Source organism: Carettochelys insculpta, chromosome 2 (genome assembly GCF_033958435.1).
Source record: "Carettochelys insculpta isolate YL-2023 chromosome 2, ASM3395843v1, whole genome shotgun sequence".
NCBI lineage: Eukaryota > Metazoa > Chordata > Testudines > Carettochelyidae > Carettochelys > Carettochelys insculpta.
The window spans coordinates 159,038,181-159,051,956 of record NC_134138.1 but is presented as its reverse complement, the minus strand read 5'-3'; the positions used below and the strand labels follow the sequence as shown (position 1 = coordinate 159,051,956).

Genomic DNA, 13,776 nt, shown 5'->3' with positions numbered 1-13,776 from the left:
AACCCACGAGTGCTTTTTTTTTTTCCCCCACCTCCTCACCGAGCCTCAGCTACCTCCGTTGCCGCGCAAACCAAACCGCTGCGTTTCATAAATGCGGGTCGCAGTGCCAGCTCGCGGGGGGGAAGGTCACTGCCCTGCATCTGTTGCTTAATCTACGGAACCGGCCCTGGCACACAAAGGCAGCCTGAGAATTTCTTAGCCTGGAGATCGGCATTAGCCGCCCCCCCCCCCCCCCCGCAGCCCCCTTAGCCCGTCAGGAAGCGGGGGAGCAAAACCAAGCGCTCGGGCACCCTGGCATCCCCGCCCCCGCAGTGCCTGCGTGCCCCCCGCAGAGATCACAAGCACCCTGCGCTCCACCGCCCCCGAGATCCCAATCCCCCCTGCCCGCCCGGCCGCTGCAGCCAGCGCTCAGCAGCTGGCGGCGGCGACGGCCCCCCGTGACGCCCCGCAGGGTGACGCGGGTCCGGCCGAGCGGAGAGGGCGGGGGGTGGGACACCAGCACGCCGGTGTGCTGGGCTAGGGCAGCGGGGGGCACCTGCCGCGTCTCCCAGCCGCAACCTCCCCATCCCCCGCGCAGGCCGGGCCGGGCCGGGCCGGCGGGGAGCCGCGGGCTCCCTACCTCGGTGTCGTAGAGCCGGAGGTCCAGCGAGTAGGGGTTGAGCAGCGACTCGTTGCGGATCTGGTCCATGGCCAGCTGCACGGCGGGCAGCACGCCCCGGCCGATCTTGCTCTTCTGGTCCTCCTCCGACTGGCTGAGCGGCATCAGGCCCATGATGGAGATCGGCGTGGTGGCGTTGGGGGGCAGCCCGGCCGCCCCCCGCGCGTGGCCCCGCGCCCAGCCCAGGCGCAGCAGCAGCAGCAGCAGCACCAGGGCCGGGCCGGCGGCGGCGGCGGCGGCCGCGCGGGCTCTCCTCGGGCAGGGCGGCATGCTGCGGGCTGCCTCACGCCGGGCGCATGCCGCTTCCCGGCGACGACGGGGAGACCCCCCCCGGCCCGCGGCGGCCGGAGGGGAGCGGCTACCTCGCCGGGCGCTCAGCGCCGTAGCCGGCCGGCGCAGCCCCGCTCCGGCGCGCGGGGGGCGGCAGTCACCATCGCGGGCTGGAGGCTGAGGCGAGGAGCCCCCTACAGCGGCGGCGGAGGGACGCTGCTAGTGCCGCATTCTCCCGGAGCCTGCAGCCCGCGCCGCGCCGCGCCGCTCCCCCGCCCGCGGCTCTCCCCGGACGGGCGAGGCCAGCAGGGCCCCGCGCCCCTCCCGTAAGCCCAGGCGGGCCTGGTCCCCGGGCTGCTTCCCGCCGCACGCACTGGCGGCAGCGGCGGCGGAGTCGGGAGACGCGGACTCGGGCACCTCCACCAGCCTAGCGCGGCGCGGGGCGGGCGGGGTAGAGGGAAGGGGCGGGCGGGCGCGCGCTGGGGGGGGGAGGAGGAGGAGGAGGAGGGGGCGGGGGGAGAGGGCGCCCTGCGGGCAGCCGCGTTCGGCGCGATCCGAGCTCGCTCCGGGGCTCGGCTGCACGCGCGGGGGTGCCGGGTGGGGGCGGGCCCACTGCGGAGTGAGGAGCGGGGGGGGGGGGGGGGGGCGCGCACGGCCCGCTCAGGCCAGCGCCGGGCTGTTGTCTGCTGAGGGAGCAACGCGGCTCTCTGCCCCCCCGCCCGGTGGTACTACGCTGTAAGGCACCAGCTGGGAGAGCTGCTCTGCCCCTCTCCCCCTTGTACGACGGGGTTGCCCCCCGCTACAGTCGCTCCCAAGCCCCGCGCAGGCCACCTTGCCGAGTTCCCCCCAGCCCACACACACCCCAGCGGCCCCCTGCTTAAAGACACCGCCCGCGCAGTGCTCTGGGCCCCGTGTCTCCTGCTGCTGGAGAAGTTGGCGTTTGACAAGAGGCTGTGGCATTGCCCGTTTCCTGTAGCGAGCTGGTCTCCCTGCTTGCGGCTGCCACTAGTAAATTAACCTTGCAGCAAAACTGGGCGTTGTGGAGATTCGAGCTTGTTGCCATAGAATTTGGTTTTGTTGTGCCTCAGAGAGCAGGGGCTCTCTATGTTTTGTCGGCATTCATTCACATCCCTGCCCACACTCACGTCTACATCGCTCCCACATGCGTGTACACTGCACAGCATGATCACACCTGTACACATCAGCCCATACCACTCTCACCTGTCCATTTTCCCTTGTGGAACAGAGAGACACTGTAGTCCCACCCCTAACTTTATACTGCAAAGCTCCTCAGGAAGGAGGCTTTAACTCAAAACACAGCCAGAGTCCAGGCAGCTGGGTAGGTCACAGTTTTTGCTGTTTTAGCACCATTAAAAGCTTCAGACTCCTCCCTTTTTCCAAATACTACTTTTTTTTCTAAAATCACCAGGGGTCTCATTAAAGCTTCCACAATTTTTTTTCTTTTAAACAAAATGTTACTACTGTCAAATAAATCCTGCTTATATCAGATGTGCTGATGTTCTCAATGTGATAAATTAGAATACCAGTAAATTGCACTGATAGAGTGATGATTTTAAAGCCAGAAGGGACTTTTATGATCATCTAGTCTGACCTCCTGTATAACACAGGCCATTAAATTTTGCCCAGTAATTCCAGCATTAAGTCCATAAACTTCTGGTGGTGAAACAGTGTATCTTTTCAAAAGATACCATTTCTGATCTTAATTTGAAAACTTCAAGTAACAGAGAATCCACCCCATCTCTTGGAAAGCTTTTTCCAGTGGTTAATTAGTCTGGTAAAAATATGCCTCTTATTTTCATTTAGAATGTGAGTAGCTCAGTTTCCAGAAGTTGGGTCCTGTTATGCCTTTGTTAAATTAAGGAACTCTTGCTGTCAGAAATCTTTCTTGATCCAGATACCTGATAAAATCATTATGTACCTTGTAACCTGATTGATAGACAAAAGAACTTATTGAGAATGTCACTGTAATGTGGGTTTTCCAAACTTTTAATCATTTCGAGGGCCTTTTCTGAACCCGCTTATGACACTGTGTAGGGGTACCTGCTAGCCTGGCTTGTGAGGTACTTAGCTATTACCCACCTTAACACAAGGACACCTTTTCAGTGCCTGCTGTGGGTGAGTTTCCCAATTGTAACAGCCACAGGGAATACAAATACTGCTCTCTAGGCCTAACAGGCCCAGCTGTCATTGTAGAGGTCAGCAAGAATGCACTCCAAACCTCAACCCTTCTGAGGGCCTCCCTCAGTCCTGCTCTTGGCCCTGTGGACATCTCAATATTGGCCACTCTGCTGCTGCCAACAGGGCTGCTCGCAGGTGGAGATGGTGTAAATGGGATAGCTGCCCCAGGGCCCATCAATTTAAAAGGGATAGAAGGCCTGGGCCACCACTGTTGCTGCCACAGTAACAGCAGCTGGAGCACCACCAGAGCCCTGCGTGGCATGGTCCAGGTGGTCTTAGCTCTCTTAGCCATTAGCCACAGCATTTCCCTGTGGGCTAAGTGACAGCAAGTGGCTCCCAGCTCAGCCCCTTCTGCTGGCTCACCCACCTTGCCAAGGGCCTGCAACAGTCTTTCACCAGCCCTGTCTGCCGAAGAAACAAAATAGCTTGGTTTACCAATTTCACCTCATATCACTATTCCACTTAACTCACAGCACTTAGACTTGTTTATAGTAAAATCAAATGAAAGTTTATTTAACAAAACATAAAGATCCAAAGTAGCAAGAAGCAAATAAGAAACCCAAGTGATTAGATACAAAATACGATTATAACATGTATTCCAGAGCCTGGATGTAATTAATAAAACAGTCTCATATCCCTTAGAGCAGGGGTGGGGAAGCTAGATCCAAGCCTTTTAATCCAGCCTGCAGCCCACCCTGTGTCATGGAGCAGCACCACTCAAAGTGGCTGGCTGCTCCCTGTGGTTTTCTGTGCTGTGGGGCAAGGGCAGGGGAGCAAAATCCAGAGGAACTGATAGATTTTGCTGGGGGTGGGGCAGTGCAGTAAAATTCTCAGCTCTCAGGGGCTGGGTTCCAGCCAATAGGAGCTGAGAGATTTTACTGGAGACAGAAGCAGCCCCCATGGCACAGGGAGACACCTGCCAGTCAGTCTGGGGCTGCTGGCAGGCGGAAAAGCCTGCCTGAGGGTGCTGCTGGTCAGGAGCTGCTTAGGTAAGTGCCTCCCAGCTGCAGCCTGTCTCTGGCTCCTTACCCTCTCCTGAACTACAATTCCCCCCCTACGCCCAGCACCACCTCCTACACTCCTCCCTCAGGCCAGAATCCTCTCCTGCACCCATACCCCCTCCAAGACCCTGTGCCCTAATCATCTGTGCCAGGTCACAATCCCCTCCTCCACTCTCTCCTGCACACCCGTTCCCTACCCCAAGCTCCCTTCAGCACCCAACCTCCATCCCAGACCCAACACTCTCCCCATAGAAAAGTGCAGCCTTTGAGCACTTACAAAAACCGCAGCATCAAATATCATTGCCCATCCTTGCCTTAGAGTTTTGTTCACTCCAACTCCTCATCGTGCTTTATGGTCAGGCTGTCTATGACCCCTCTTGCAGAGGCAAGTATGCTGTCAATTTGCCTCCAAAGGGAAAGATTTGGGGGGAGGTGTGATACCCCAGACCTATCTTTCTCTTTTTTCATATGGAGGACACCCTCCTGCTGTTTGTTCCCCTCTGTAGATTTCCTCTTTCAGATTTCACAATCTCTGGATTTTTACACCTGGCTCAGTATGTAAATAGGCATGCTTTATGAGGCATACATTATACACATGACCAGACTGGGAGATACCTGCTGTCATTTTCCGCTTGAGAGGGCTGTTTCCAAGGTACAATACCTCCTGCTGACCTGCCTCAAATGCAAGACCTTGGGAACATAATTTTCAGTTTATTTAACAGTGGATTACTGGCTCTCAGTAAAGACCTCACATGCTATTATGCAGATATGGCTGATCCAGATGATACTTAATGGGCCTCTGAGTTAAGCCTTTCTTGTTTGCCGACATCCTTTTAGAAGTGTTGAAGCCAGAACTACATGCAGTATTCCAGTAATGGTCTCACCAGTGCCTAAAATTAGCCAATGGGAGATATTCACCAGAGGCAAGTTTGCAAAACCTGCCCATCTGGCTGACCCAGGCAATAAATCCAGGATATGGGGGAGGCATCGCTCTCTGGGTGGGTTTCCCAGCTGCAAACAGTCCTCTGGAGTTAGGCACCTATGCCATTTTAGCAACTTAAGTGTGACACAGAGGTGATGTACAACAGATAAATTTTGTTATGTGCACTAATATGATGGTTATGTGGCAGAAGTGGGGCCAGAGAGTTCTGAGTGTAGGAAAGAGCTCAGGGCTGAAGCATGGGATTGGGGTGCAAAGGCTCTGGATGGGGTGGAGGTGCAGGCTCTAGGATGGGGCTTTGGATGGAACGCTTGGGGTGTAGGAGGGAGCTCCAGGTTTGGGGAGGGGCTCAGGGCTGAGGGTTGGTGTGTAGGAGGTGGAATAGGCTCTGAACAGGGGGTTGGTGTATAAGAGGGGTACAGGATGTGGGCTGGGGGGTATAGGCTTTGGAGCCAGAGGTGAGGACTTTGGGGTGAAAGAAGGTGTTCAGGGGGGCAGGGTTTGAAGCTAAGGCTTACCTGTGTGGCTTCCTGCTAGGGACAGCAAGGAGGGGCCCCTTTCCCCCCAGCCATGGTAGCTCTGTGCGGGGGCTAGTAGACATAGGTGACTACCATCTCTGGCAGCTCCATGCTGGGGCTGCTGGTGTGGTGTGTCTGTCCACAGCTGCTGTATGTTGTGGCTGGTGGGTGGGGGCCTCCCACTATCCACAGCAACTCAGTTCTGGGACTGGCAGCCAGGGGCACCCCGCTACCATCCCCAGTGGTCTGTGAACAGTCTTGCTTTCCCTGTGAGCCTGTACTATGGATGGGCCTGCCAAGACATGTGGCCAGGTCACCTGATGTTAGAACTCATTTTGAAGGTAGTGCTTTTCCACAGGAATGTGAAAGGGTTGGAACTAAATGCAAGTATTCTCAACTTGGGTAAAATTTATATATAGGGCTGCAGTTGCCAACAATTGAGATGCTCCTTGCTTACTATCCAGATGACTACTAGAAACATCTAAGACTGAACAGGGGAACAAAACAAGCCCAAGTTGTGAGGCTTTCCAGTTTCTGATAAAGATTATCAGAACTACTGTTAGGGTAAGAAACTGCATGTAAGAAGTTTCTTAGAGAAGTGTTGCTTTAACTGTGTTCTTCAAAACACTGGTATTCTGTGACCAACTCGCAGGTATGCCTTGAGCATTTGGAAAAATACACAGCTGGTCTGTGTTTTCTGTTATTAAAATCAGATACAATGTTACTTCTTCATTGCTATGATACCTAAGTAATGATTAAACATTTCATTTTGTTTTCTCTATATAAGATGCTGGGGTTTTTTTCTTTCTTTTTTTTTTTGGTGTGACAACAATTTTTTGAAGAAAATTTTCACAGGTGTTCCACATAAAAATATTGTTGTTTGGTGTTCTGTGCTCTCAAACAGTTTAAGAAACATCTTAGTGCACATAAAAATTATTCCACACATGGATGGAAAAGGTTAGAGGGAACATTGCGTGGTTAGGGGAGACAACAGCTGCATATATCTCCATTGACAAACGGAAAAAATAATTTAGGAGCTTTCTCTGCACAAAAGCTTTTACGCACAGTAAGACAGATTTATCCAATGTTCTCGTCTCATTGGGCCTGTGCACCTGAGTGCCGCATCAAGTTCTTTTGACAGAGCCTTCCCAGAGCTGAACTGTGTTCTGTGTCTGTCGTGCTCTCCTGTCGACCGTGACTCCAATTCCGTGCCTTTGCTGGGGGTGACTAATGACAGAGGTAGTGGGGTGTAGCTGAGGGCGGATAGTTGGGCTCAATGGTATGATGAGCACATCAAGGGACCGTCTCAAGGGGATCTTTGTGACTGAACCCATCAAAATGTTCTGTCTGTGTAATGAGTGTGCATAATTACAGGTGGGAGAAAATTTTCAGCCAAAACTTTTTTCAATCAAAAATTCAGATTCGAGTCAACCAAAACATTTCATGAATTTGTGTTTGTTGTGGTCAGTTTTGGGCGAGGAAATATTGGGATAGGCTTACAATAACGCAGAGGAAGTGAAGATGCTGCTGCCCCCTTATACCTAATAGCCTTGCACCAAGAGCATTCACCTGGGGTGTGGGAGACCAGATTCATATTCCCACTTGAATCCAGGGGATTTAAATCCAGGTATCCCACCTCCTAGACAAATTCCATAATCTCTGGGTATACTAGAGTTGGTGGGTTTCAGACTCTTACTGAGCTGTTCCATTTAGCATATAGTCCTAAATAATCAGTGGGCCACACAGTGAGAATGGACCTAAAACCTGGTGAGAAGCACATTTACTTAGATCAGGGGATTCCATTGTCCAATTCCTTCTCTAGTGAGCAGTTAGCCAGCTTCATAAAGTGGAACAACTTCAACAGGAGAGACTGAGAAAGACCTACCTGGTAGTCAGGGCACTCATCTGGCATGTGGAAAGCAGGAGTTCAGTTGTCTGTTATATAGCTGATTTCAGTTCTCTTCTTAACCAGGATATTTTTTTAACCAAAGTAACTTTCTTTTATGAGTGTAGAATTGTGTCTTTGGACATCTGATAAAATAGTCTGATACATTTTTGTTTGTTTTTCCTCCCAGTCAGTTGGGATCATAATTGTTTTAGCTTTGGGAAAATGCTCTGGTACCTAATTCCTAGTTCAGTGATCACTTCATATTTAGCTATGAAAAATTAAATTCAATATAGCCTTAGTTGAAATTGAATTAATAGGTTATTTTATGTTAGAAAATTATCTATTATTTTACTTGCATCTGCAATAATACTTTACTAGTGGCAGGATGAAAGTTGCAGCATTACATCCCCCAAAGTGAAATTCCCCAAAATAACATAGGTCTTCTTTTTACATGTTATGAGTGGATGCTTAAGGAGGTGCATAGGTCCATATATTGTCTTATTTGGTGGTCTACAATGGATCCCTACCAGCACCCCTTCTTATGCTTTATCAGTTAGCTGATTGATTCATAAGCACTGCTGATCCCATGCTTCTGAGTTGCCAGTAAGTCTAAAATAGGCAATGGCATCTTTGATGTAGAATACCACCCCCATCCCCTGCTGTTTCCTTCATAAAGAGGGTTTATCCAGTGATTTTAACATTCCAGTCATGTGAATCCTTCCACCAGGTTTCAGTTATAACAGTTTTGCCAAATAACTTCTCATAAATTATTTCCAGTTTCTCTCATTTGTTGCCTAATCTTCTGGGACTGGTATACAGGCAGTTAAAGAATTTACTCCCTTGACATCTTTATTATATTCATGATACCATGAGCATGAGTTATGTCTGAGCATGCCATTGGAGATGGCCCAATATTCTGCAAAACCAAATAGCCCTACGTTAGACCACTTACTGAGCCAATGATTCACCTCCAGTGCCTACTGCTGTCTGCTCTTCCTTTATGAAACATGAAGGTTCTCAGAAAATGACCTGTCCTTTTTTCTCCTTCAGTTCCCTTTCAAAATCTCTGAGGTGTATGATAATCTGTGAAGTGTCACTGAAGCCATGTAATTCATGCCAGTATGTACCATCAGTATTGTACGCATACAATTGTACACTATCCACTTTATTTCTTTACACCCTTCCAAGCACTGCATATTACAACAAAATAAATCACATGAAATGACAAAAACCTCCAACTTAAAGTTTTAGAGACTCTAAATATAATAAAATAATATTAAAAGGCATATACTTCCATTTGCTTTACCAAGTTAATAGCATCATTTGTTTTTAAGCATGATTGGACAAAACAATAAACTAATAAATACATACTCAATGTAAAGGAACACAATTCCATCAGTCTTTGTTAGGAAATGAACATAAATTCCCGTCTTCAGAAATATTTACGCATTTTATAGAAAAACAATAATAAAAACACAGTTTCCACAGTTTTTGTGTTAGTACATCAAATAGGAGACTTTGCTTCCAATTCATTTGCTGACCTGTATGGGTACAACAAGCCCTGTGGTAGTTCCATGCTCTCATATCAACTTCAACAATCTTCCATCGTGGAGGGTCACTCATGAGTGCCTGTATGGAGATTGTAGTCTCTTCTCATGTTTTGTTTTCAGTGATGGAATTATTTCCCATTTTCAATGTACAGAGTCTAACCAGTCCCTTCTCTCGGGTATCCAAGGCCCACAATTCTATCACGGGTTAGCTTCTGTTTAGGGAAAACAGAGGAGAGAGAACAAAGAAAGATGGAAATTGGCCAACGAATTCAAGAATGTAGGATAGCAGACTCGGGATCCATAGGTATATCCTGGTATTCAGTAACTAACACTGACCTAATTTTAAATAGTTTCTAATTAGTAGTCTCCACAAAGGGAACCCACCTGCTTGGCATTTGGGTAGTCCCTGGCTTCATTGCCATAAGTGGTAGTAGCAAGCATAGGTATTGTCTTTGGTCTCCTTTTAAATGGCACTCCTCCATTAGAAGCTTTTAATTATCTATGCCAGTTAATTTTCAACCTGTGATTTGCAGTCCTCTGAGGGTCCACAGGTTATGGCTAAGGAGCCTGTGAAAGGTTGTCGTTACCACAGAACAATGGTTTTCAGCCTGGGGTCAGCAAACTTCTCCATGCCCGCCAACAGGGGTGAGGGGAGAGAAAAGGGGGCACTTGTTCCTGGGCCTGGAGCTCCAGCTGCTGCCACTGCTACTTTGAAATGTCTCAGCTGCACTGCTTTGCCGCTCCACGTGGCTCTGAGGGCTGGGGGCCCAGTGCCACAGTCTGAGCAGCGCTAAGGGTTAACTGTCCTTGGCTCCACACCTTCTGGGAGCATATAGCCGAGCCACCCTCCCACCTTGCCCTGAGGCTTACCGTGGCTGTTGGCTCCACTGACTCTATTTAAGATATTCAAAAGCGTCTGCACCTTCATTCAAAACTTCTTAGGAATCCAAAAATGAAAGGTTAAAAACCACTGATTGTAGTGAACAAGTCCTTTGAAAGTATATTTCTCTATGCACATATTAAAGCAACCACAAAAAAATTCAGGGTTTTCTGGGGCTTGCATGTGTGTTAAGCATATAGCTCCACTGAAGAGACTGTTTTCTTCAGTATGTTTATAAAGAGAACAGAGGCTGTAATTAAAGCAGTGGCTGAGCTATCCATTCTAAACCTGTTTTCACAGGGTTCTAAGTGTTCTTCAAAACACACTGTTTGAGCTGAAAATTCTCATGCCTTGTCTCAGTCCAAGGGATTTTTCCCTGAAAACATGAGGAAAATCTGTTCTGCCATTTCTGAGTTCAGGCAGGTGGAAGGAAATATTTTTTTTCTACCTTAGAAAAGTGTTCTGTCTTTTTCACTGAATTCAGGGTTGGATGAATCTTAAAACCATAATAAAGCTGAGCATCTTGAAAATGTGTGTTCAGCAGCAAGCTGTATGGATATGAGACCTGGGTGACAATGAAAGATTCGAAGACAAGGATATTGGCGTTCAAAAGGAGTTGTTATAGAAAGATCCTGAGACTAGGATGTATGCAGAAGGTCACCAAAGAGGACATACAGGAAGATACACCTGAAAGAGAACTTACTGCAAAAGGTTATACAACACAAGTTACAGCTATAGGGGCATATTTGCAGAATGAATGACAAACGAAAAGTCAAGACAGGGTTATCTGGCATAATGGAGAGTTCGAATAGGAGAGGCAGACCCCACAGAGAATGGGTGGAGGATATAGTAGACTGGTGTGGAGCTAGTCTACAGAAACTAATCCACTCCACACTGGACAGGGAATGATGGAAGGAAACAGTCAGAGAGGCATTGGACACCAACAGGCACTGAGCCCATGGTTGTTGTTGATGATGATAAAACTATAAAGGGAAAACATACTTGAAAACCAACTATCTTCAAGTTTTAACATTATTAATATTTGAAAGTAACATTCTGAGCATACATATTTCTAAATTATAATTTAAAATATGTCTGAATAGGTACTAATAATTAATCTATTGTCCATAATTATAGCAATACCAGTCTCTCCTTTTCCACATCCGATTATGTTTTACTTTCCACATTAGGCTCAGTCCTGAAATATTTTGTTGGTAATATGTTGCTATCTTGCACAGTCTCATTTGGGCAGCTCATGTTTGTAAACATTATATCCACTAGTAATGACTTATGAGATCAGTCTTCTCAAGACAATCAGTTAGTAGACACTAGTTTGTTACAATTGAGTATTGTTGGTCTGGGGATTCTGACCACATTCCCGCTATTGCTACTCAAAGTTAACTTGGAGACATACTGAAAGTATACTGATGGAAAGTTCAGATTTTCATACTGAAATTAATTTGTCAACATTGCCAATAAATAGGACTTTATAGGATTTTATTGGTTCTTCACCTGTGCAAATTTATGGACTATACACACATGCAATATCATGATATTAACATGCTATGGCAACCTTAATTTTAATTGACGTATTTCTGGGCTTCACTTTTCAACCTTAATGTAACAGTAATGTATTTTTTCATTAACTCTCCTGCAGTCATCCTGCACCTGGGAACCCTCCTTTAAGAGTTCTGGAGCAACTATGAAATCAAAAGTAACGCTGAAGGAACACTGCTTCCTAAGTCATTAGGGTTATGGGGTCCCGGAGGCAAAATGCAGACAGAGAACCTCCACATGATGGGGCTAGGTTTGTGTAAATTCCTTTGATCTTTGGGTGAGAGCCAGTCCTATTGCAGTCTTGGGATCAAAAGGTGTCCTCAGTTTAGTGGGTCGTCTTAAAATGGCTGCTACCTCCCATTGTACTCAATGGAGTTGATATCACAGGTTGTCCCTAGCAAATATAGCTCCCAAAGTGAGTGAAACTCAGCAGCTTTTAGGAAAGTTGCTGGCTCTTATGCTGTCATCAGTCAGAGGAGAATGCTAGGAGAGATGAGGAATTGTGATGGTAGTTGTCTTTGCTAAGGCAACCTGAAACCTAAGTAGCGGTGACAACAGTGTGAGATGGTGGCCGTTTTGAAAGAGGGCAACTCTTTGTAAGCATATCTGAAGAACAGCATTTTTGTGTGGAAAGCTGAACTTTGAGTGCCAAAGAATAAGAAAAAAATCTGTAGTTTTGTGCTCCACTCCCAACATATTCTATGTACCAGATTTGCACTTTGGATTAAATAATGGAAGAATCATTGAGCCAGGAAGAAAGCTTCATAGTGACTCAGGCTCCAACTATAGCTTTGGCCCTGGGTCCAAGCAAGTCTACAGGTCTGGCAATCCCGCTAAAATGGGGTCATGACCAACTTTGGGGTTCTGACCTGTAGTTTGAGAGCCACTGGATTAAACATATGTAGCTCAGTTTACTGAGGGTCTGTCTGGTGAGGTAAGGCCTTAACTAAGGGTTAGCTACGTCTGTTTAAGGCATCATTCAGACTTCTGTTGTGGATGTGTTGAGCCCCAAAAGGAAACAGTGGTAAGGCAAATCAGGAAAAACTGTGTGCATAGCTCAGCTTTTAGAAATTCTCTTCCTGGTCTGGCCTGTGCAACTCTAGCGCATGCTTGCTCATGTAGAGGCTAGAGCAAGACTTCAGGAGCAGAAGACCTAGCAGACCAAAGTGCCACTCCGGTTGTGTTATGATAATCCCTGAAAGACAGGCTCTCATTTTGTTATCCACTATGTCTTTTAGGGTAGTGGTAATCATGGTCCTGTTGACGCAGTAGAGGTAATTACAATCCACTTTTTCTTAAGACTTTTTACAGATTAACATAGGCCTGTGAGTACATTCATTCTTCCACTGAGCCATGTGCAGTCACTGCCTCATGTAAAAAGATTAAACAGCAGGAAAGAGTATCCTGCTTGCTTTGTGTGTTCTTAAGGGAAACAGAAGAGGAAAAACACAAATTTCCCTTCTTGAACTGCCTGCACCCTGTTTGCTTTCAGGATAATCTTATCAATATATTCAGAGTTGCAAGTTCTAAGTCCTTTATGGCAAAGGAGGGAAAGAGATCACTGCCTGCTCAGGAGAGAAACAGGACACCTCATTGAAGGTACTGGGGTTGCCTTCACCTTTATGAATTTAAAGGAATCCCTTCAATGGTTAACCTTCTGACTGTGACATGGTCTTGTCCTGTAAGTTCTCCAGCATGCCAGGCAGATCTGAGACAGCAATCTCCTTCCAAGTATTCACCTGAGTTTAGAAGGAATAGTCCTTCAGAGACTGTACTCTGACTATGTGAGTAGCCTGTCATGGAAACATGAGTCACCAGGGGTACTAGGACTCTCTGATGAGGAGGCCAGGCAGACACACATGTTATCAGCAGCTTGTGTGGCATAGCTAGATTCAGGATGACTGGAACTAAAGCCAGGAATGGACAGTACTGAGGCCAAATAAGCAATATTTTATTCAGGCTCATAAAGGTCTCAGGATTAACAATCACCCCCTGAAAGAAGGTTCCCTGTGGCTGGAGTCATCTGTGGCATGACCTCAGTATGCATCCATATGTGAGAGGATAAGGGCACAGCGTTAAACAGCCCCACCACAATACACATGCAGGCTGTGGTGTTCTTTTCAATACACGGAGAGCTTCTATTTAAACAATTATATGTATTTATTTATATATTACAAAGCACAGCAATGAAGTTGCAATAAGCTTCAGCAAACCAAAACTTGGTCTCAACCCAGCTATCCAGAACTCTCTGTTTCAAGATAACCTCTGGTTTCGGTAGGCATACCTTAGTTCCTTCTGTGACAGCCAATGCACAT

General features: G+C 47.6%; 1 protein-coding gene across 2 annotated transcripts in view; it reads right to left on the bottom strand.

Moving 5' to 3' along the window:
- GABBR2 (gamma-aminobutyric acid type B receptor subunit 2) overlaps positions 1-1,299 on the bottom strand; it is a 776,613-nt gene extending 775,314 nt beyond the window's left edge. For both annotated transcript variants that reach the window (XR_012644212.1, XM_074985985.1), the window contains exon 1: positions 620-1,299. Coding sequence is in view for 1 of the 2 variants with exons in the window: in XM_074985985.1 (XP_074842086.1) it covers positions 620-928 (309 nt within the window). In the remaining variant the exon portion in view is untranslated. The remainder of the gene's footprint in view (positions 1-619) is intronic.
- Between the last annotated feature and the right edge of the window lie 12,477 nt (positions 1,300-13,776).